Source organism: Rhinatrema bivittatum, chromosome 10, assembly GCF_901001135.1.
Source record: "Rhinatrema bivittatum chromosome 10, aRhiBiv1.1, whole genome shotgun sequence".
In the NCBI taxonomy this organism is placed as follows: Eukaryota; Metazoa; Chordata; class Amphibia; order Gymnophiona; family Rhinatrematidae; genus Rhinatrema; species Rhinatrema bivittatum.
The window spans coordinates 112,353,329-112,377,189 of record NC_042624.1 but is presented as its reverse complement, the minus strand read 5'-3'; the positions used below and the strand labels follow the sequence as shown (position 1 = coordinate 112,377,189).

Below are 23,861 nucleotides of genomic sequence, written 5' to 3'. Positions count from 1 at the left end.
AAAGTCATATGCTTGGTAATTTCACAGAACATGTCTTCGCCCCATGAGCTCCCTCTGGAGGGGTGCATGTATGTATGGCTTGCATTTGCTCTCTGGAGGAGGAGTGAGTGGGGAGCAGCATGTGGAGGAGTAGGGTGGGGAGGGTTCTTTATGTAGCGGGGTAGGGGTCTGAATAAAAGTGTGTGTGAGAAGAGCTTGCAGGGAGGGAAAGGCCCTCTCCCCACCTTGGTCAGTAGCAGCATCTCCTTCCTGTCAGAGGCTCTCGTCAGATCTGCAGGGCCAGTACGATCTCCTCTTTGGCTGGTGGGGGGTCTGGCCTCCCTACTGGCTCCATTTCTCATCCTTTCTTCCGCCACGGCTTCAGCGCTTATTTCTATTTCACTTTGTCTGCTCACCCGCTGGTCCCACCTGTGACGTCATCTCTGATGTCAGTGTCACAGATGGGACGGATGGACAGATAAAAGCAAAGATATAACAGCTCTCTTTATTCCATAAAGTCTTTTTAGCACATCTTAATTATTGCGCATTTAGTTCACGCTTATTCACTGGTAGCTCAAGGCGAGTTACATTCTTATACAGTAAGGGGCGGATTTTAAATGCCCTGCGCGCGTAAATCCGGCCGGATTTATGCGTGCAGGGCCCTTGTGCGCCGGCGCGCCTATTTTGCATAGGCGCGCTGGCGCGAGCAGAGCCCCAGGACGCGCGTAAGTCCTGGGGCTTCGTAAAAGGGGCGGGGAGGGGGCGTGTCAGGGGCGTTCCCAAAATGACACGGAGTTTCGGGGGCGTGCCGCAGCGTTTCGGGGGCGGGCCCGGGGGTGTGGTCGAGGCCTCCGGACCAGCCCCCGGGTCGGGTGATGGCGCGCCAGCAGCTCGCTGGCGGGCGCAGATTTACTTCTGCTTTTAGCAGGTGTAAATCTGCCAACAAAGGAAAGGGGGGGGGTTTAGATAGGGCCGGGGGGGTGGGTTAGGTAGGGGAAGGCAAAGGAAAGTTCCCTCCAAGGCCGCTCCGCAATCAGAGCGGCCTCGGAGGGAACAGGCAGCACGCGCTGGGCTTGGCGCGCGCAGGTTGCACAAATGTGCACCCCCTTGCGCGCGCCGACCCCGGATTTTATAAGATACGCGCGGCTACGCACGTATCTTATAAAATCCAGCGTACGTTTGTTCGCGCCTGGTGCGCGAACAAAAGTACGCGATCGCGCAAATTTTTAAAATCTACCCCTAAGTAAGGACCTGGTATATATACAATTAGGGCCTGATTTTAAAAAGCATTTACTCGAGTAAAAACCAGGTTTATTGGAGTAAATTCACTTTACTTGAGTAAGTGGGTTTTTGAAAATTGCTACAATATATGCCATTGACTTGTCTATAGGATTTACTCACATAAGTGCACTTTACTTGAGTAAATGGCTTTTGAAAATTGCTACAATAGTAGCTACATTTACGCATGTAACTGCTTTTGAAAATTACCCCCTTATAAAATAACAAAGACAACCATCCATCGCGCTCTAAATATTTTCTTGAGCTCCCTAGTCTAGTCAGGAAATGTTTGCTGTTGATTATTCTTATGTCTCAATATAAGAAGAATCTAGATTTCCAGGATTCTGGAGAAAGTTTGCTCTAACTTTGAAACACATTTTAAAGACTAGAATTCTTCTGTTTCTGGTGGCTTCAGGACTGAAATGAACGTCATCATTTTCCCTACCCCTCTCTTGCACTTTTACACTGCACTTTAAGCACGCAAGCTCATGCCGATAGCAGGACTTCATCAGGAACGAATGGGCAAAGCTATGTGGTCTCCCTTCAGATTCGGTATTGTGAAATCATTACTGTGAGGCACAGCGCCTTTTCAAGACCAGTTACTCACATCTCTCCTGGGAAAAGTGCTCAGCAGCTTGAACTCTTCCCAAGGGTATCCCTTGGATGCCACAAAATCAAAGACAACCTGCAGGTTGCTGCTGGCCAGGAAACGTCGTTCAAAGAATTCTCCACTTGGCGTTCTGATCCGCAGCTTACTGACGGGCTGACTGTTCTCCTCCTTTGGCTCTGGAGGCAGAGCCTGCTCTAGAGATAGTCGGATAGCCTGAGGAAACAAACGCAATAATTTAGTCTTCTCGCTAATAATTAAGAGAGGAAAAATACGGGAGAATGCCTTTTTTTTCATGTTTAGCACACTAACAAGTATGACAGTACTCCAGTTCCTGTTTTGCCATATTGTCAGGTGATGGAATCAATCACTTTCATTGGATAACGATGACCTACTAAGCAACTAATTAAAAGAAGCCTTCCCTTACAACACATATTAAGTCCACAGTTTACTGTGTGACAGGAGGGGTAATTTAATTGCCCGACTGAAGGACTTACAATTTTTTGATTGAGGAAATAATTGTCAGATGCCTTAATTGATCACAGTATAACAATTCTTCCTCCCTTCAAAGGTGTAAATTGAAAGTCAGGCAAAGGGCTTAACCCCCACACCCATAAAAATGTTCATCAACAACCCAATGTAATATTGTATCACCTCAGAAAAATAACCCATCATTCTGATCCATTCCCAGCAGCAAGCAATACTTTAACAGAAATCCAGAAAAGAAACATAGGCAATAAAAACAGGTTTTATATTGTTACTGTGTCTGTCTGCTGCTTTAAGTAAAAAAAAAAATAATAAAAATTCACCATGCAATGTTTCAGTTTGATTTCAGTAGGTTTCCATTTTCATTCTTTTGTTCTTCAAGCTTGTTCTCAATTATAATTAGGTAATCGGAAATTGTTTAACATTCATAAGCCTGGCAGGAAAAGATTTCTCAGTGTTATACACAACCTGAGAACAACCATCACATGACATCTGGCAGAAGATTATGTGGTTTAACTGGGAGGAGGGGGGGGGGGAGGGGTTGAGGAAGGAGGGACCAGGAGAGGAAAAAAAAAAGGTAGGCAGTCTCCTGTGCTTTCAAAATGCATCTCGTGATGTACTGTGCTCAGGATCCACCTTCACAGCCCACACTAACCTTGAGTAGAGAACATTTTGTCCTGCCTTCACAGCCAACAGACGGCTTCTAAAAGGCCGGCCGTCACAAAGAAATTCACGGAGCCTGCCCGAACGCCCCCTCAGTAGGAGCGAATGTGTGACTAAGCCACCGAACACCCTGAGCTTTCCCCGGCAGGTATTTAGCACAGGTGTCTCCACGGGTGTGGCAGTGATGTAGCATACGGTGCTGCAGAACGAAGACCTGCTGAAGGCTCGCTCTTCACCTTACAAGGTCCCTCCTTCTTTGCTTAAGGGCACAGTACTTCTTTGTGCCTGCACTTCTATTTCTGGCCCTTATGAAAGCGGAAAGACAATTTACAAGACAGAAAACCAAGGAGCAATCTTCCCAGTGCTGGAATGAAGCTATTTGATGCCTCTTGAATTAGGAAGAGGATGAGGAGGAAAGGCTAGGATCTTTTTACTGTTTTCTAAACACGGGAAATCATGCCAGCACCAAGTCTGAAGCAGCTGTTTGTTTAAAATTAAAAAATGAGAAGAACGCTGTCTTGGAAAAGTCATCAATACGTGTTACGTTGCAGTTCTTATCTACCAGTCTGACTTACCAGCTTTCTGCAAAATACTTCTGTAGCATTTCATAAATCATTAAAACGAGGAACGTTTTCCAAAGCCTGGATTTTGTTGTGGTACAATTAATGAATTCCCTTTATTTTTAATTGGAATATTCAATTTCTTTTTTCTGTGCACAAGCAATAGTGGACAACATTTGGACTAATTCCATTTTGGCTACAAAATACGTGCAGTGAACAATGGATTGTGTATATTATAAGTTGTCCTTTTCCCCTACTGTACATTGGCTGTACAAAAAGGCTGATTAAAGTGAGACTTACTGAACATAAAAGTTGAGCAAACACCTCAAAATTACAGGCACCTATAGTACAACATTATGTTGATGCAGGTCATAGTTTTGAAGACTTGTGCTGTACAATAACTGAACATGTATCTCCCTCAAAATGGGGTGAAGACAGAGAAGAGGGGAGGAGCAGCCTAGTGGTTAGAACAGTGGGCTATAAACCAGGAGACCAGGGTTCAAATCCCACTGTTGCTCCTTGTGACCTTGGGCAAGTCACTTTACTCTCCATTGCCTCAGGTACAAAGGGAAATAATCCACTTTGAAGAACTGAAGAAAGTGTGAAAAATAGAATATAAATATCAAAACTCAATAAGAGAGAGCAACAGGGGCGGATTGGCCTATCAGAGGATTGGGCATCCCCCGGTGGGCCGGTTGCTCTAGTCACGTGGTCTGCAGAGCGCGGCCGTGACGGAGCCATGCTTGGCAGACCACGTGGTGTCTCCTGGGCTGGCCTGGCGGGTCGTCATCGGGAATCTGCCCCTGGAGAGCAATATTGGATCTTTCAATTGCATGCCATCACACCTTTTGGAATGAATGCAGAGATCGAATGATTCTTGATCTTCTAATATATTTTAGTTGATGCCTTCATGATTGGCTTTGAAACAGCATTTGATTTTCTTTCTCAAATTGGTTGACTGAATTGTGAGCTTCCTGTCTTTAGCCAACGCCATCAGCTTCACATTGTCAGCTGAGCCACTGTCACTTCCGACAAGAAAGCCCCTGATGAAGACAATTGGTTCAAAACATGGATCTTTGCAGGTCAAGGAAGTTCAAGTGAAATTGCTCTGAACAGCTGCTTGCAAGTATGAAAATAAGTATTTTTGACTGAGACTTTAGTGCATTCAAAAATTAATAAATGAAGTTACAGAGATATTCTAGTTGACATTTTGGAACAGATGGCTGAAATGCTGAGCAGAAGAATACATCGAATCTATGGAGGAATTTAGCTCTCTTATGAGTGCCCCTATTTGTTTCTACTGTGGTGTTCTTGAAGTGTTGGAATTTATTATTAATGGCTTTGAGCATATTTCCAAATCTTGGGACTTTGTTGGTTTGTATCATGAGTTTTTATTCATAACTCTGCAGCATCCCCAGCCCCAGATGACCTGGGAATCAAACCCATGTTATGGTAGCGCACAGCACTCTCCACTGTGCCACTCAGCAGACACTGCGGATTTTACATTTTCAGTTAACTTACCTGGTAAATAAAAAACAACAGATTGCTTTGTTATTCTGCTGAAAATTATACTAATGACGCAGATTTTGTTTCTAAGTGCTCTATTTCTCTTTGAAAAATAGAGAAGCAGTTCTCTGAAGAGCTCATTAAAGCTCCTTCTCCAGCTTTATGCTATGGACTGGCAGTCTACGCCTGGGAAGAAAATTTTATTCTCAGCATTTTATGCAGTAGTGGTATTTTTTGCATAAAGAATGAATACAGCTTCACATGACTTTATATTACTCTAACATACTACCTTCTCCATTTACACATTCACCAGAGCCCAGACAATCCTTTATTACATAGTAACAAGAGTAATGATGGCAGAAAAAGCCTAAATGGCCCAACCAGTCTGCCCAGCAAGCTTCCTATTGTAGTATCTGCTGCACCGTGCAGGTTACCTCATGCTGCTCTTAAGGGTAGCAACTGCTGCTCTGTGCAGTTATTCGATGAGCTGCCTTGAAATTTCAGACAGTGCTGATGAATTTTGCTTATGGACTTGGCCTTAGAAGCCATCCTGTACTTTTTCACTTATGGCTACGTAAATGTCAGGGCCTGTCTTGGTGGTCATCTGAATCCAATTCCTCTTCCACCCCCTTCCCCCCACCACCATCAAAGCAGAGATTGATGTTGTGGTTGCATCAAAAGCATCAAGGCTGATTGGTTAAGGGTAGTAATCCCTTGCCTTCAGTTAAGGGCAGTAATAGCTACTCCATGAAAGTTACCTCCATGTTTATCAGTTCCTCAGGGCCTTCGTTGGTTGTCTGAATCCAACTCCCCTTCTCCCCCTGCCAATGAAGTGGACAGCAGTGTTTCAATTGCATAAAACATACCAAGGCTTATTGGTTAAGGGTAGTAACAGCTGCAGCAGCAAGTTACCCCATGCACCCTTTTCTTCATTTGAATCCTGTAGCCTTTAGGGATCCATAGTATTTATCCCATGCCTCTTTGAATTATTTGACTGTTTTTGTCTTCACCACGTCCTCTGGAAGGGCATTCCAAGCATCCACCATCCCTGCATGAAGAAATATTTTCTGGTGACCCCTAGTTCTACTGATTTCTTTCCAATGGAAAAGGTTTGAAGTTCATGCATCATTAAAACCTTTCAGGTATCTGAAGGTCTGTATCATATCTCCCCTGCACCTCCTCTCTTCCAGGGTGTACATCCTTCAGCCTTTCCTCATAAGCCTTCTGATACTGACCCCGAACCATTTTGGTCTCCTTTCTCTGGACTGCCTCCATCCCTGCCTCTTTCCTTTTTGAGATATGAGCTCCAGAACTGAACGCAGTACTCCAGGTGAGGCCTCACCAAGGACCTATACAAGGGCATCATCACCTTTATCTTGCTGGTTATTCCTCTCTCTATGCAGTCAGTATACTTCTGGCTTTAGCTATCACCTTGTCCCAATACTTTTCTGCCTTCAGATCACCAGACACTATCACCCTAAGATCCTTCTTTTAGTCCGTGCACATCAGTCTTTTGCCTCCCTATCACATACAGCTCTTTTGGATTATCATATCCCAGATGCATGACTCTGCATTTCTTAGCATTAAATCTCAGCTGCCAAATCTTCAACCCCTCTTCAAGCTTTCTTAAATCACTTTTCGTTCTCTCTACTCCTTCAGGCACGTCCACTCTGTTGAAGATCTTAGTATCATCCACATATTAGACAAACTTTACCTTCTATACCTTCCACATGTCGCTCACAAAGATATTGAACAGGGCCGGTTCCAATACCAATCCTTGGGGCACTCCACTTAACACTGTTTTCTCTTCAGAGTAGGTTCTCCTGTCAGTCAACCAGTTTGTAATCCATTCCACCACCTTGGTGCTGACTCCCAAGATTTCCATTTTATTCATGAGCCTCCTATGTGGGATCATATCAAAAGCTTTGATGAAATCCAAATAAAATCACATCGAGTGTTCTTCCTTGATCCAATTCTCTACTCACCCAATCAAAAAAATCAATCAGATTTGTCTGACAGGACCTTGGATTTAGCAACTTACTGGATTGTAGATAGTTCACTATTCTTTCTTTCAGCAGTCTCCCCATTAACTTTCCCTACCACGGAGGTGAGGCTAACCAGCCTGCAGTTTCCAGCCTCCTCTCTACTACCGCTCTTGTGATGTGGGACCACAACCACTTCTCCAGTCTCGCAACACCACTTCCATTTTTAGGGATCTATAGAACAGGTCTTTCGGCCAACCTGCCAGGACATCTCTGAGCTGCTGTAGTAATCTGGGATGTACCTCTTCCAGCCCCATGGCCTTGCTCACTTTCAGTTTTCCTAGCTCTTCTCATACATTCTCTTCTGTAAAAGGAGTTGTGTCTACCCCATTTCCATCCACGGTCTTGTCAACCAGCAATGGTCCTTCTCCAGGGTCTTTATTTAGTAAACACAGATCTGAAGTATTTATTTCATATTTCTTCTATTTCTTCATCTGTCTCCTCACCTTGCTCCTTCTCATCTTTCAGTTTCACTCTACCACTTTGGGACTTTCTTCTTTCTCCGCTATATCTGAAAAATGTTTTGTCACCTCTCTTTACCTCTTTGGCAATCCTTTCTTTTGCTTGACCTTTTGCTTTCCTGATTTCTTTGTCTCCCTCAGTTTCACCAGGTGTTCTTCAGTGTTCCTCTTTTTGGGATCCTTTATACTTCCTGAGCACTGTTATTTTTCATTTATTTTTTCAGCCACCTCCTTTGTGAAACAGATCAGTTTCTTTTTCCTTGTGCATTTGTTTACTTTTCTAACATACAAATTTGTTGCATTTATAATAGCACCTTTTAATTTGTCCCACTGTTGTCCCATCTCGCCCATTTTCTCCCAGTCTTCTAGTTCTTCCTCTAGGTACATACCCCAGTTTGTCAAAGTCTGTGTTTTTGAAATTCAGAACTCAGGTCTTTGTGTGACTTCTTATATCTTATTAGCGATATCAAACCATACTGTCTGATGATCACTGATCAGGGGGCACCTGTCCGGACATTAGAGACATTATCCCCAATTAGTGAGCACTAGGTCAAGTATCACATTCTCCCTTGTGGGTTCCATACCCATTTGTCTGAGCAGAGCCCCTTGAAGGGTATCCACTGTCTCTCTACTTCTTGCAGATTTTGCAGAAGAGATACTCCAATCCATATCTGACAGATTAAAATCTCCAACAATCAACACTTTTCCCTTCTTTCCCACCTTTTGGATATCTTTCACCAAATCTTGATCCAAGTTTTCAGTTTGGGTTGGAGGCCTGTAGACCACGCCAGTATAAATGGAAGAACTATCGTCTTGTTTTAGAATAGCCTATAATGCTTCCTTCCTACCCCTCATCCTTTGATTTTGATTGCATTGATATTGTTTTTGACATAAAGTGCTACTCCTTCCCCTTTTCTGTCCTCACTGTCCTTCCTTAATAAACCTGGGCTGGCCGTATCCCAGTCATGAGACTCCGTGAACCATGCCTCCGTAATGGCAACAATGTCCAAGTCTGCCTCCATTATTAGGGCCTGCAGATCTGGGATTTTGTTGCCCAGGCTACAAACATTTGTGGTCATAACTTTCCAGCTTTCCTCCCTTGGTTTGCTTATCTTCATAGTCACCTTTTCTGCTCCTTTTCTTAAGCTGATTGATTATATCATCATCTACTCCTGCTTCCTGTGTTGCTTTGGGTTGGCATTCCCATTTCTCTGGCTACCTTCTGCCACCCCCATCCTGTAGTTTAAATGCCTGATGATGTATGACTGGAATTAGTCACTTAGGATCTTCTTTCCTGCCACTGTCAAATGTAGACCATCCTTATTGTATAGTCTTTTACTGCTCCATATATGATCCCAGCCTCCAATGTATCCAAATCCACTTTCTTTATACAATGTTTTGAGCAATGTATTGAAATTTTCTATCTGGCTTATCCTTTCCTTTCCCTGAACAGTTAATATTTCACAAAAGGCAATATTCTTTACCATGGGTTTAATCTCCTTCCCCAGACACTGGAAATCTTTCTGTACTGCTTGGATACTGTTCCTAGTGAGGTCATTGGTCCCCAGATGGATAACAATATTGATATTAGAGTCTTTACTTTCTTCTATTATTGTACCAATTAACTGGTTTGCTTTTCTACTAGCTGAAGACACTGGAAGGCTCTAATTTTTGTGTCGCTTTGAAAAGAGATCCCAAATTAGTTCCCATAATGATTGAGTCTCCTATCAGAAGAAGCTTTCTTTTACGAAGTTTGATAAGGGTGTTCAGTTGCATTGGGTGGCTTCTTCCTTTACAAACATCCACTTATTGTCTGTTGGAGGAGCAGCTTTAGTTTCCAATTCAGAAAAAACATTTTGTAAGGATATCAGTGTGGACAGAGGATGTCTCTTCAGTCCATCCCTTAATGTACCAGAGCCCACCGTATTCCTGGATATTTGAGTCCTCTGTGGAGCTTCACTTAAGGTTTATTCTCTTTAGCAGACTTTAAACAATTAAGGTTCAAATACAATAACCTCCTCACAGTGAAGTGTTAAACTTAATCTACTGCTATCATGAACAACTTCTAAAGCCATAATTGTATTCAACATACTGCCAAAGAGGGAGGAAAAATGTAAAATTATAACAGGGACTGAGCTCCCTGTTATACTGAACGTCCACAGGGCAGAATAGCTTGGTTTAATGGAAGCAAAATTCAATTCAACTTCCCTCTCTATTCTGCCTTTAGCTTATAAATACTAGAACTTAGAATCCTAGTCAAGAAAAGTACAACAGCGATGGGAATAAAGGCTGATGGACTTAATTTGATTCTGCTTTTACGTGAAATTATTTTTAGTTCTTTCATGTTTAAAGCAAAATAGGTGGAAAACCTGTTTCCCCAGATGAAAGCAACTTTTCTTTCCTGCAAACCGTTCCCTATAAGGGGGTGTCACTATAATCCTTCACTTTCCATTGTGCTGGAACCACCTGTCCCTGCCTCTCTGTTTTGACATTTTCCAGCACAGTACAACAACAGATGCTACTTTATTTACTGAACCCAATCAATTATACTACAGAAGCTTAAACAACAGTAGCTCATTAGAGCTCTTCTCATTGCACAGAGAATACCTCGCTCCCCAATGGAACCGGTCTCTAAGGCTTCGCCCTAGAATTGCAATGAACAATGGATATTATGCACCATTGACAAACCTAGAAAACAATTATGACATGGATAACATTTGCAACCCATGAAACTAAATAACCAAGAATTTGTCAAACACCCTTGGCTCCCCCCCCCCATCAAAAAAATAAATCCCACAACTGAAACACAAAAACCCCAATTCAAACAAAAAAAAAAACCCAACCCCAGAGGTGGTGGCTTCAGATATGTACAGATCAATAGCCAGATTTCAAATATATGGCCTTAACAAAAAGGCCCTTATGAAAGCAAACACTTTAGTAGAACAATAGATTATAGGTAATCCCTGGACTTGAACAGGAGGCTTTTTAGTAAACAGCATTGTTAAGATTTGTCTTTTGTTTTGCTAAACAAATATCTTACTATTATTATTATTAATGTAAAGCTTCCTTCTTTAAAAGAAGAAAGCCCAATGCTATTTTGAAATGTGGACTGGTTCGGCTGCTTTTATGTAAGAAAACAGTTTCCAAACAGCCATTATAGTGTGGTTTCAATAATAACAGGTAGAGTAAAGGGCATAATAGAGCGGAAAAGGATGGATTATTTGTTTTGAGTGTACACAATTACTTAGAAAAAAAAAATACATCCTAACATAGTGAATTAGTAGCTGAGTAAGCCAACTTCTCAACAGTGTAGTTGTGCTGTAATGACAGTTCATGTGGGTTTTGACTGTCAATTTTACAGAATGTTATCCCCTAATTATCTATCACTGAGCTCTCACATATAGCCTTGCTTTGTTCTCTCTTTCATGGTCCTGGATACTCCAGTTTCCCTTCCTTACATGCACAAGGCTTTAAAAAGAAAGTTTTCTTTTACAGTGAAAGCAGGTATGCACCTCTCCCAAATAGTTATTAGCTCTAAGAAGAGAAATTCTGCAAACTATTACAGGACTAAACCCAGCCATTTCTGCAGTACTTCGGAGAGAACCACATTTGCTGGTGAAGTTATGTCTGCAAAACCACCGAAGCTGTATTGGAGAGGAAGCTGAAAGTACACATTGCTTGGTGTAAGGCAGCATATATTGAGAAGGGGAAGGGGAAAGACCACGAGGTGAACCTACAGTTACATTAGAATCAGATACCAGGCAGCTATCACTTTATTGAAGTTTCCTTTGTCTTCCTTTCTACATTTTCCCAAAGCCCAAAACAAAACCAAAAGCATTTCTAGGATGATACTTTGAAAGATAACATGACTGAGCTAATTGTTTTGGCCACAGTTCAATTCTGACTTGGAGTAAGTGACCATTTCTCACCCTAGAGTGGGGTTCTGGAAGCTGCTATTTGATTTCCCTTATTGCCATCCCAAAGTGATTTGTGATAGGGGGTGGGAGATGTTCCAGCTTCATACTGATTTCTGCTAGATGTATGAATTGGGTCAAAATTCTTCTCTCTCTACCTGCAGTTTACATGTGAAAGAATCAGAAGGAAGCCGAGTTCTACATCTTTGCATTTGTTCTGAACAGAGGCAGTGAAGTGACGGCTTTCAGGATACTCATTAGAAGCAATGATCTTCAGTATGATCATTTACATAATTCTTGGACGGTGTGAGATGGAGACAGCTCTGTCTCTTGATCATCCATGCCTTGGAAACCAAATGACAAACGAATAAATGGAAATGTTGTGGCCACGTGATATAGTGAGCTGGGGAAGACATGTTGCTCTCTGGCTGCAGATGCAACCCCCGAAATTTCGTTTTTAAACATTTCTTTTTGCATTGCTGACTTCACACGTATCAGTTCCAAAGTGTCTTCTGTGTTATAGACAAGTCTCTTTTCAAGGCAGAGGACGACATGACCATGCGAATGGTGAAAAAAACATAAGAAGAAACTCAAACTGGGTGAAACTAAGATGGCGGATCCTAAAGACAGTCTGGCCCCATGTTGAAGGACTGGCAGTTGCAGATCAGACTACTGCAGTGGTTGCTGCTCTAGACGGTAAATCTGAGGAAGCATGTGTAGAAATAAGAGCAGTTAAAAATGCTGTGGTAGGTACTGGTAAATGGATCGATGCAGCTGAGACGCAGATTTCCACTACAGAAGATGATATGAAAGCATTTCGACAAAGTGGCTTCTTTGGAAAAAACTAATGGCTGAACTAGATACTAAAATTGAAGACTTAGAAAACCGATCTTGCAGAAGCAATTTAAGATTTGTGGGAATACCTGAATCAGTAACAGGTCAGGAACTGGTAAATCTGCTAGAAACATGGCTACCTAGGCAGTTGGGCCTAGTGGAACAATATAGTGCTATACAGTTTGAACAAGCCCATCATCTTGGAGTTAAAATGGCACCTCAATCTGGGCCCAGAGTTCTTGCAAAGCTTTTGAACTATTTGCATAAATCTATCATACTGCAAGCTTACAAGAAGGACCTATGGTACACAAAGGAGATAAGGTCCTTACATTTCAAGATTTGTCCAGTAGGGTAACTGCAAAAAGGAAAGAGTTTGCATCCACATGTACTAAACTGGTTACTAGGAACATAACATTCTCTATTCTAGCTGGCTAAGCTGCATGTTTGGTACAACAATACACAGGTTTTTGAATCTGCTGCTGCAACGCGAGAGTTCCTGGATCAATTGAATGGAACCGACTGCTGATTGTTGAAATACTGCCTTCTTGGGTATCTGATCTTTTTGGCAAGCCTTGGAGTAAGCTGTCTCCCTGCACCTGTGTTTTGGGTTTTTTTTAGTTCTGCCTTAGAGCAACATATGGAGCGGTAACCATCACTATTAAAGATTCTTTGGATAATTCCCTTTATTAATTACAGTTCTGATATAACCACTATGGGGGTCAAGCTGAATGAAGAATTTTTTGTTCGTTTTTGTTTTAGCTTCAATCTGACTGCTTCAGCTGTGAGACTTGGAACTTGTCTTTCATATCACTGCACTTAGCATAGTAAATTAAGAAAAAGATGGGTTGGCTCAAGTTTTTTTCAGCCCAGGGCACTTCTAAATGCTGTAGTGTAGCAATTTTTTTTTACATAAAAATGTATCATTTCAAATGGAAAAACAGATTGTGGATCCATCGGGAAGATATGTACTGGTTCGGGGACAAATATTTTGTCAATTAGTTATTCTGGCCTCTACATATGCAGCCAATTAATGAGACCCTTCTCTCTTTGTGAATTTAGCTCCCCATCTAGTGGAACGGGGTCCAGCTCCAAGGTGCTGCTTACCCCTGAAAAGCCTCAGGGTCACCCACACAGTCTCTTACCCCACGGATGCGTCCATTTCCGCAATGCAAACTTGCTTAATTCATATACACTATGTAATTTTGTACATAATTCTTATCCTGTAAGCACCCTCTCCTGCTTTTGCCCTTCTCTCCAGTTAGAATTTGTTTAAACTATCTTTTCTCTAACAGCCTAGTTCCACATTCCCTGTTATAATGTAACTTTTGTTTGCTCTGTTAACTGGTTCCCCCTAGTTTATTGTAAACCGGTACGGTAGGACCTGGTCTTGAGCATCGGTATATTAAAAGAATTTATATAAAATAAATAAATAAATTATGTAGTTGACCCAATGTTGGCTAAGTGTTCTAATGCTAATCCTACAGTTCTGGGCCCCAATAAGGGTGTTACATTTTTATATGATACCTTAAAAGTATTGGATTTTTGGACAGTTTTACATCCTAGAGTTCGAGATTTTACCCATTATGCAAAGGCCCATGATACTAAAACAAGAATTGATTACTTATACTTGAAGATCTATTCGATAAAGAACTATTTTCCTCAATAGGAAACCTAGTCTGTGATATGGAGGTGACTAAGGGCCTCATTTTCAAAGCACTTTACCGCGTGCGATAAATTCGCGAATCGCGTTAACAGCTGTTAACGCGATTCGCGAATGCAAATTAGTCATTTGGTATTCAGGGGGCGGAGCATATGTAAAGCGGGAACCTGTGTATCGTGTGCGGCGAAACAACCGCAGTGGTAGCGCGGCTGCTATCGCGGATTTTAACTACAACTCCAACTTCGCGTTATGGACTGCGCTACGGGCCAGAAAAGGATTATCGCCATCCACGGTAGTTCCGGATGTTGAGAGAGAGAGAGAGAGAGAGAGAGAGAGAGAGAGAGAGCGAGAGCCTTACTATAGGGCCTATGCCCTACATAGGTATTTGAATCCCTATGGGAGGGCTACCTACTAACTCGGGGTGGGGATTAGGTATGAGCGTCGGGGGTTGGGGGCCACTTTTGCATTCCACATGAGACCTACGGACAGAACAGTGGTCTCTAGTGCAGATTTGCTGGCCGTCGGAGTAAGGACGCTCACTCCAAGCGGAGATTTGGCCAACATTTTCTCCACCTAGCATGTTGTTGCCCAGGTAGAGTGTCCATCAAGCTAGGTGGAGAGAACGTTGCCCAAACCACTTCTTGGTGTGAGCGTCCTCACTCCGACGGCCAGCAAATCTGCACTAGAGACCACTGTTCTGTCCGTAGGTCTCATGTGGAATGCAAAAGTGGCCCCCAACCCCCGACGCTCATACCTAATCCCCACCCCGAGTTAGTAGGTAGCCCTCCCATAGGGATTCAAATACCTAGGTAGGGCATAGGCACTATAGTAAGTCTCTCTCTCTCTCTCTCTCTCTCTCTCTCTCTGGAGCCTGCAACAGGCTGTCTGGGACTATCTCCAAAAAGTGCCAAATATCGTGCACCGCGATACATGAAACTGGCAAATATCGTGCACCGCGATAAAACCCTGAAAGAATCATCGTGCAGTGGGAAAACATCGCGTGCGGCGCTAATGTTTTCGCGATTGGCGAAAACATCGCCGCACACGATGTTTCCCCACTGCACGAAAGAAGCCTCATTTGCATTGGTAACGCCCCCTAATGCGTTACCAATGCGATATTGGAAAATAAGGCCCTAAATCTCCAAAAAGGCCAGTATCTTGGCAAACGCCTCTCTAGCTAATGATGGATTCCCAATTTAAACATTTCTTAGAGGATAACTGGAAGGAATTTGAATTTCACAATCAAAAGCATAGAGGTGATCTCACATTAATCTGGGAAACAGCTAAGGCTGTACTTTAGGGTGAGATTATCAGCCAAGCTGCAGCTAAAAGACACAATGGATAAAGAATATTTGACCTTGGAAAAACAATTATTCCATATTTATTTATTTATTTAAAAGCATTTATATACTCTGATCCTCTAGACAATCATTAGTCGCCATTATCCTCACTTGGACGAATGGTCTTCTATCCTCTAGAACGACAGACCTTGGCACTTCCAGTCTAAAGCATCTTAAGCTTTAACCCATATTCTTTATTGTATTATGTTGCAATTACTTCCTGCCTTTACTTTCTTCCAGCTATTTAAGCTTCCAAGTTTTTTACTCCTTGTTAATTGTAACTTTGCCTTATTCACCTCTATTGTTAATTACCTTAGTTATTGTCTCAGTTATTCCCTTGTTCTTTGTAAACCGATCCGATATGGTTTTTACTATGAAGGTCGGTATAAAAAAGTGTTAAATAAATAAATAAATAAAATACTGTTTTTAAAAATAAAATTTTATCAAAATGGTTTACAAAGAAATATAAATTCAACGAAATAAAATGGATTAGAAAATAAAATACATAGAACGGTATATAGCTACCTAGGTAGCTAATTTTAACATAAAATTTACAACAAAATGAATTATTATGCCTTGAAGAAAAGGGGAGGGGAGAAGGAAAAGGAAAAGGAAAAGAAAAGCGGGTCCAGGAAAATAAGGAGAGGAAGAATTCCCTGGAGAGGCAGAATTAGGATGAGTCAGAGGAGAAAAATATTATGAGGAGGCAGATGGAGTGGATGAGAGTTGAGTAGTGAAGGTTGGGTGAGTTGGTGGAATGTTGAATGCAAGTTGAAAAAGATATGTTTTGAGGGATTTTTTTTTTTAAAGTGGAGTGGATTTGATATTAAAGCTATCACAAATGTATCAGAGTTTAAAGAATTGAAGGAGGATTTTTTTGCGACACAAAAATTGTTAAATTAATTGCTACACCAACGAGCAGACAATCCCCTTGTCTCTTTAAAGCATACATTTTTTCACTACGGAAGTAAGGTTAGTAGAATGCTTGCAAATTTGGTTAAGGCACAATCTAGTTCTAATTTTGTTTGAGGGATGAGGAGGGTAGATCTGGCACTTCTATTTTAGAGACACATAAAATGATTTCAGAATTCTATAACGATCTTTATAGTGTTGATTCAGATGGTGGAGAAGCCGAGGCACAATTTTTGTCCAATTTGAATCTCCCAAAATTATCTCAGGCCTTGGATAAGTTAAACTTGCCTAGAGAAACATTGGCAACTGCCAATGTCATCCATAAACTGCATAATTTTAAAACTCTAGGACCAGATGGCCTTGCTGCATATTTTGCAACCTTTGAAACTTGTTTTCAAGCAGCTGATAGAGGTGGGAAAAATGCCAAATACAATAAAAACGGCATTTATTAGTGTAATATAAAAAACAAGGAGAGACATGGAAAACCCTAGTTTTTATAGACCTATATCATTATTAAATCAAAATACTGAAATCTTCACCAAGATCGGAGCTAATTGGTTGAAAATTATTTTACAAGATTTAATTTCTTTGGAACAAACAGGGTTTGTTTTTGAAAGGAGGTCAACTGTGAATGTGAGAAAGGTTCTTTTTGTTCTAGAAACCTGTAGAGGTGGTCGGACAATGGAACCCTTAGTTGTCAGCTTCAATGCAGATAAGCCATTTGATAGGTTCTTCTTACAATTTGTTCTCAAATAATTTGGATATATTGGGTTTGTTTCTGATGTCATTAAAGTTCTGTATTCTAATCCTGTTGCTCAATTTTGTGTTATTGGTACTTTATCTGATTTGTTTGGTCTATCAAGGGGTACAAGGCAAGGTTGCCCACTTTCATTATTTATACTAACTTTGAAACCTCTGGTTTTGAAAATTAAGCAAGAGCCAGTATTAGTGGTATTAAGATTGGTCATATCTCTTTGAAAATATTATTTGCAGATGATATATTGATGACTGTCTCAGGCTAAACAATCTTTGCCCTTAGTTTTAAGGCAGCTTTTCAGCACTGAAATTACATTTTGAAAATCAGAAGCTTTGGATGTCTCCAATGTTTTACAACAAAACTGGAGACATTTTCCTTTAAAACGGGCAAGAGAAACACTTAAATGTTTGGAAATTATTATTCCTAAGAGCTCAAAGGCATGGTATTCGTGTAATATTTTTCTTATTCTGCAAGAGTTCAAGCTTTTTAAGTTACATTATTGGATGCAGTTCCCTCTGGCAGAATTGCATTAGTTAAAATGGTTTTGATTCTTAAACTTCTATGTCTTATAAATGATATTGTTAGTTCTCCTTAAAAAAGATGTTAAATTGATCTACAAAATATGTTTCAAATTTATTTGGAAAAAGATTGTAAAGCCAGAACACCCATTACTAAATTCGCTGTCCCAAAAGAATAAAGAGGTATGGGATTTTTTATTAATGTATACTATAATATGGTGTTCATTAGGAGATTGGCTAACAGGTAAAAGTGATTATTTGACTTTGGAGGAGCAGTTTGTGTCCCCTTTATAAACCTGAAATTTGTTTTGTATGCTAATAAGGAGTTACTGTCAACTTTTCTTGGCAATCTCTTCTTAGATCAATTAGATATGCTTGGAAATTCGTAAGTTGGTTTTTCGATTTATTCTGGGAGACTTCTTATTGTTTGCCACTGATGGGGAATTTGTTTTTCCCGCCAGGAAGCTGGAAGCTTTGTGAGTCAAAGCAGTACAAGATTTTACTCCTTCACATAGGGCAATCACAATCACATTTGAATATTGTACAACACACATATACAAAATAAGGATTTGTTTGCTCATTTACAATAGTGCAATTACATAAGATCTGCCATTAAGGATCTTGGGTCTATCTACTCTTCAGGGCCTTTTCAGAAGTTGCTGCATAACTACAGGAAGTCACAACTCCACCTTTTCAATATAAGTATTTGTATTCTATTATAAACTATCAAACTTTGAAAATGCTGGCTGACATTTGGCATGGAGATCTTGAGGTAGACTTGATTGATAATGATATTGATTGATGTAATATGCTGATTAGCAAAGTTAAAGAAAATATGTACTTGAGAGAATTATATTTTAAAATTATACACAGAACTCTTCTTTTGAATGTCGAAAGCCTTTAAAGTGCAGATAGCACATCAGATAAATGCTTAAAATGTGCAGAAGATGGCGCCTCATTGCTCCACTGCTTATGGAAATATCCTTCATTCAAACTTTTGGGGAAGGTATTTTGTATTTGCATTTTTTGATAATAATTACCAGTAAAGAAGTGACGTGGACTATTGCTTTTGTATTTTGGGGCATATGCCCAACACCAATTATATTAGTGAGAATCAAACATTTTTCTTAACTAAAGGTTGTCTTATCGCTAAAGATGTATCCCGGCTAAATGGTTGGATGCAGAAGGCCAAAGTTGTGCTATTCCTGCCACAATTCAAAGCTATAGATTGACAATTTTTGAATATTTGGCTGGTTTTTTTTTTGTTTGGTTTTTTAAAGTCCCTAACATTAGAGATAAAGAATAAGGTGAAATGAACTACATTTGTCTGTTTAGTACTTAGCATGCTATTCCAAGTTGATTTATTAACACTGTTGCTCATAGATAATTATTTTCTGTATTGAGAATAAAGTTCTTCATCACAGAAGTATAAAGTGTTAGCTGGGAAGATGGTAGATTTGATGTATTTGGATTTTCAGAAGGCATGCAACAAAATCCCTTATCAGAGGCTTCTAAGAAAACTAAAAAGTAATGGGATAGGAGGCAATGTCCTTTCGTGGATTACAAACTGGTTAAAAGACAGGAAACAGAGAGTAGGATTAAATGGGCTATTTTCTCAGTGGAGAAGGGTAAACAGTGGATCTGTACTTGGACCGGTGCTTTTCAATACATTTATAAAAGATCTGGAAAGGGGTATGACGAGTGAGGTGATCATATTTGCGAATGACACAAAATTATGCAGAGTAGTTAAATCACAAGTAGATTGTGATGAATTGCAGGAGGACCTTGTGAGGCTGAAAGATTGGGCATCCAAATGGCAGAAGAAATTTAATGTGGATAAGTGCAAGGTGATGCATATAGGGAAAAATAACCTTTGCTGTAGTTACATCATATTAGGTTCTATCTTAGGAGTTACCACCAAGGAAAAAGATCTAGGCATCATAGTGAATCATACATTGAAATTATCAGCTCAGCATGCTGTGGTGGTCAAAAAAGCAAACAGAATATTAGGAATTATTAGGAAGGGAATGGAGAATAAAACGGTGGATGTCGTTATGCCTCTGTATTACTCCATGGTGAGACCACACCTTGAATACTGTGTGCAATTCTGGTCGCTGCATCTCAAAAAAGATATAGTTGCACTGGAGAAAGTACAGAGAAGGGCAACCAAAATGATAAAGGGGATGGAAAGGCTCCTGTAAGTGGAAAGTCTAAAGAGGTTAGGACTTTTCAGCTTGGAGAAGAGAAGGCTGAGGGGGGATATGATAGAGGTCTACAAAATCATGAAAGGACCTGAATAGGTAAATGTAAATTGGTTATTTACTCTCTCGGACAATAAAAGGACTAGGGGGCACTCCATGAAGTTAGCAAGTAGCTCATTTAAAACAAATTGGATAAAACTCTCTCATTCAATGCATAATTAAGCTCTGGAATTCATTGCCACTGGATGCTATTATAGTAATTAGTGTTTAAAAAAAGGTTTGGATAAGTTTCTAGAGAAGAAGTCCATAAACTTGCTCTGATCCAGTATGGTATGTCTTATGTTCTATGGGAGGGAAAAAAGGTTGGGGAAATTAAAATGTAATGTTTCTAGTTTCTGGTTGTTTTTCTTTATGTGATGTAGTCTTTAATGACTGTATCTCATGTTATGACTATTGTAACACTTGCTCTTCAACAAAGAAATTTTCAAAAAACCAAAATGCAGAAAATGAGAGAAGAGCCAACTCCTCAACTTTATCAAAAGAAGGTTTCACCTCCATCATCTGTGGCCTCATTTGCAGATCAAGACCTGGTCTTGTAAACATATCAACAGACACACAAATACATTTTAGGAAAGGGACTTGCTGAAAATTCATACATCATCATCAATGGGAGTCCCCACCCATCATTTATAGAAAATGAATGTGTGAGATTTCATCCAGAAATGCCTCGGAATATGGTAAATTCTTTTTTGCTTTCCAGGATTATAATGTGCGGAAGAATATCATGATATTCCCCCAGATGATGTCAAAGAGAACACAGCCAATCACAATAATGCAAACTCAAACTACAGATGCTAGCATTTTCCCCCCTGTGAATAATGGAGCTCAGATTATCATGAACAATGTTCTTGATCCAATAACCCCCAAATTTGAGAAAGGGTTTATGAACATAAACATTTCCATCAACCTACCTACATAATACAGTTTTATTTAGTTTCATATTATTCTATAGAAAATTACAAATTCAAACTATGATAGGTCATGCAGTTGGAAGGTTTCTCCTTACACATAGTATTCTTACAAAATTCTCATGCCTGACAAGGCTGGAAACACTGGAAAACAGAATGCATTAAAATAGTTTGAAAACTGGATAAATGTCATACTTCTCGCTCTTCTTCCTGCTCTTTTTTAATCTGCTCCAGACGGAATTGCTCAGCCATTTCTCTTTCTTGTGCTTCTCTCTATTTAAAAGAAAAAAAAACAAAGAAACAAACAAGAAATAAAATTCTCTTTATACATTACATTCAGATTCAATCCTATATCTAAAACCAATTCAAGCAATCCATACAGTACATTATACTACTCATGCTATAGAGTTTACCTGCACTTGCAGGCTCAGAGACAGAAATGAATAGTAGCAGATAATGAAACTAGCCATATTATACATTCTTTACCATTCCAACCAGGGCCGGTGCTTCAATTAGGTGAACTAGGCGCCAATCCTCAGCGGGCAGCAAACTTGCCAGTGTGAGCCTTTGCCTGCTGGTGGCAGCTGAAGAAAAGAGGGAAGGCACCCCCAGCAGGAGGGTGTGGCTGGGGATGGACACAAGGCTGTAACGTTCGCCTAAAGCACCTAATACCCTTGCACTGGCCCTGACTCCAGCCAGCTGATTGGATAAATAGTACAGCATTACTGAACACTCATCCAGTCACAGTTAATATGGTATTGGCCAAAAAATAAAACTGCTGGTTTGGAGGATGTCAAAATAGACACTGAAAATACAATTTTCAAAGCTTCCGTGTAATTTTATTTTTATATACTATTCCTATATATGTATGATCAAACATTCCTTTACATGTTAACATGTAATCTATAAGGTTAGCGTGAGGTGCAATATATTATGGCAAGTATAATATTTATTTATTACTATATTTATTTATATATAAATATATATAATACCTAAATATAATATATAAATATAATATATTTTATAATATATAAATATAATATATTTTATTATATATATATATATATATATATATAAATATATATATATTATATATATAAATATATATATATATATATAAATATATATAATACCTAAATATAATATATAAATATAATATATTTTATAATATATAAATATAAATATATATATTATATATAATATATATAAATATTTATTTATATATAAATAAATAAATAAATATATTTATTTATGTATATTTATGTATATATATTTTATATATATTTATTTATTTATGTTTATTTATAATATTTATTTATTACTATGTTAAACTGGCATTCGGTTCTATTGTTCAATGTAAAGCCCCTTTCTCTTTTTTGGGCATTTCATCATTTCATGTAAACCGGAGTGATTTGTAGTTCTTACAAGAACTTCGGTATATAAAAATTAAAAATAAATAAATAAATAAGTAGAAATTGCAATGCTCTCTCCATGTATATTGCACCACACAGACTACAGGAATACGTAATCTCATAAGAATGATTACAGCAATTATTAAACTAATTCTAATGGGCACAGAAGAAGACTAGAAATCAATCTGACAGGTTTAAAAGTGAGCTTTGTTCCTTTCACGTATTGCACAACACTACCCCCCCCCATGAGGGAAACACGCATGACTTTTGAACCTGCCCCCTCTGACCATTTGCACCTTTGCTCTATCTGCTTCAAGCGAAAGGCGATATGCTTCATCCTGCTCTCGCTTCACTTTTTCTCTTGCTTCTCGTTCATCCTGAAAGAAAAGTCAAAGGCGATGTCACCCAAAAAGGCCAGAATTTAAATGATCAATTTTAAGGTTCATTTATATTCACCTTTCAAATTAGACTTTAACTTTTAAACAGGAGGGCAGGTGCACATGTGCGCTTGTTTGCCGGCTTGCAGCTACTTTATAACATACGTGTATATATGCATGCATGGTATAAAACAGGCTGAGTACGTGCACACGTGCACGCATGCCTATGCCACTTCTACCGCGTAAATGGGGAGGGGATTTTAAAAGCCACACGCGCCGACGCAATTGACCATTTTCCCAATTCTTTCCCAGTTCGCCCAGGTAAGGGATGGGACTTCCTAAACCCCCTAGTTAAACAGCCTCTGTGAGCCCTGCTCCTTAAAAGCCCGCTGAGCTTTATATATTTTTTTTGTTTTATGACTTACACACCATCCATAGCAGAAGTAAAGTTATGCAGCAGGGGACCCCGGTGAAATCCAGGAATGCCCATACCTCACCCATGCCCCGCGCCTTTTTCGGAAAAATATTTTTGTGCGTGCAGTGGCAGATATGCGTGTATCCGGGCGGCTTTTAAAATCTGCTCAGGGCGCGCCGGCTTGACATATTCACATCTCTTTCAGTTTTGGCGCACGTTGGGGTTTTAAACTTCACCTTTTCGGTTTCCTGACATTTCTATACCTGGACGTGACCAACATTACTGAAATAATGATTTTATTTATGAAATTGTAACCGAACTTTATTGGCACCTGTTAGAATGTATGATATCCTACATTTACTTTCCTTAGTCTATGTGCCTATTTGTAAACTGTTGCTATGGTATATAACTTAGCGACGGTATAGAAACGTTTTAAAATAAATAAATAAATAAAATACTAAAACTGGAGTCTGATGTATAGATCACTACATTCTACCCTAGTTTCCAAATATGCCGAACTCTGGCACATACTAATCTTTTACATAGGATCTAGTGTACAGTACAGTCTCTGTCCAGAGCAAAATAGCGCGTAGAAAAATTATTTTACAGTTTTTGTAGAATGACTACACATTAATGAATACAAATGTTTATCAGCACAGGTTTTATTTGCTCTGATCTTTAATGACAGTTAGCCATACAATACTATTTCATGTTACATAATGTCTGTCTTTTCCGCCACATTTGCCCATCTCAACAAGCAACACCTATCTCCCCCCCCCCCCCCCCGTCTGTGTCCAAGATGACACTCTGGGGAGCTGTGACGCTTCAGGCTAGCTTACAAACAGGAGTGGGTGTCATCATTTACCAGTAACTGTCCAATAAATGCAGCCAATTTTTTCAGTTGCACACAAAAAAGTGAATAATATCAAAGTCAGTTTAAGTCATATCAGTCTTTGACAGGCAAAACTTCA

The 23,861-nt window shown here is 39.8% G+C and overlaps 1 protein-coding gene across 3 annotated transcripts in view; it reads right to left on the bottom strand.

The window, feature by feature from the left end:
* Nucleotides 1-23,861, bottom strand: part of FAF1 (Fas associated factor 1) — a 460,794-nt gene that overhangs the window by 32,073 nt on the left and 404,860 nt on the right. For 2 of the 3 annotated variants that reach the window (XM_029618481.1, XM_029618483.1), the window contains 3 exons: nucleotides 22,386-22,475; nucleotides 20,882-20,959; nucleotides 1,865-2,080 (listed from right to left, as the gene is read on the bottom strand). In XM_029618481.1, the coding sequence (XP_029474341.1) occupies nucleotides 1,865-2,080; nucleotides 20,882-20,959; nucleotides 22,386-22,475 (384 nt within the window). The remainder of the gene's footprint in view (nucleotides 1-1,864; nucleotides 2,081-20,881; nucleotides 20,960-22,385; nucleotides 22,476-23,861) is intronic. The other variant, XM_029618482.1, reaches the window with a different exon arrangement.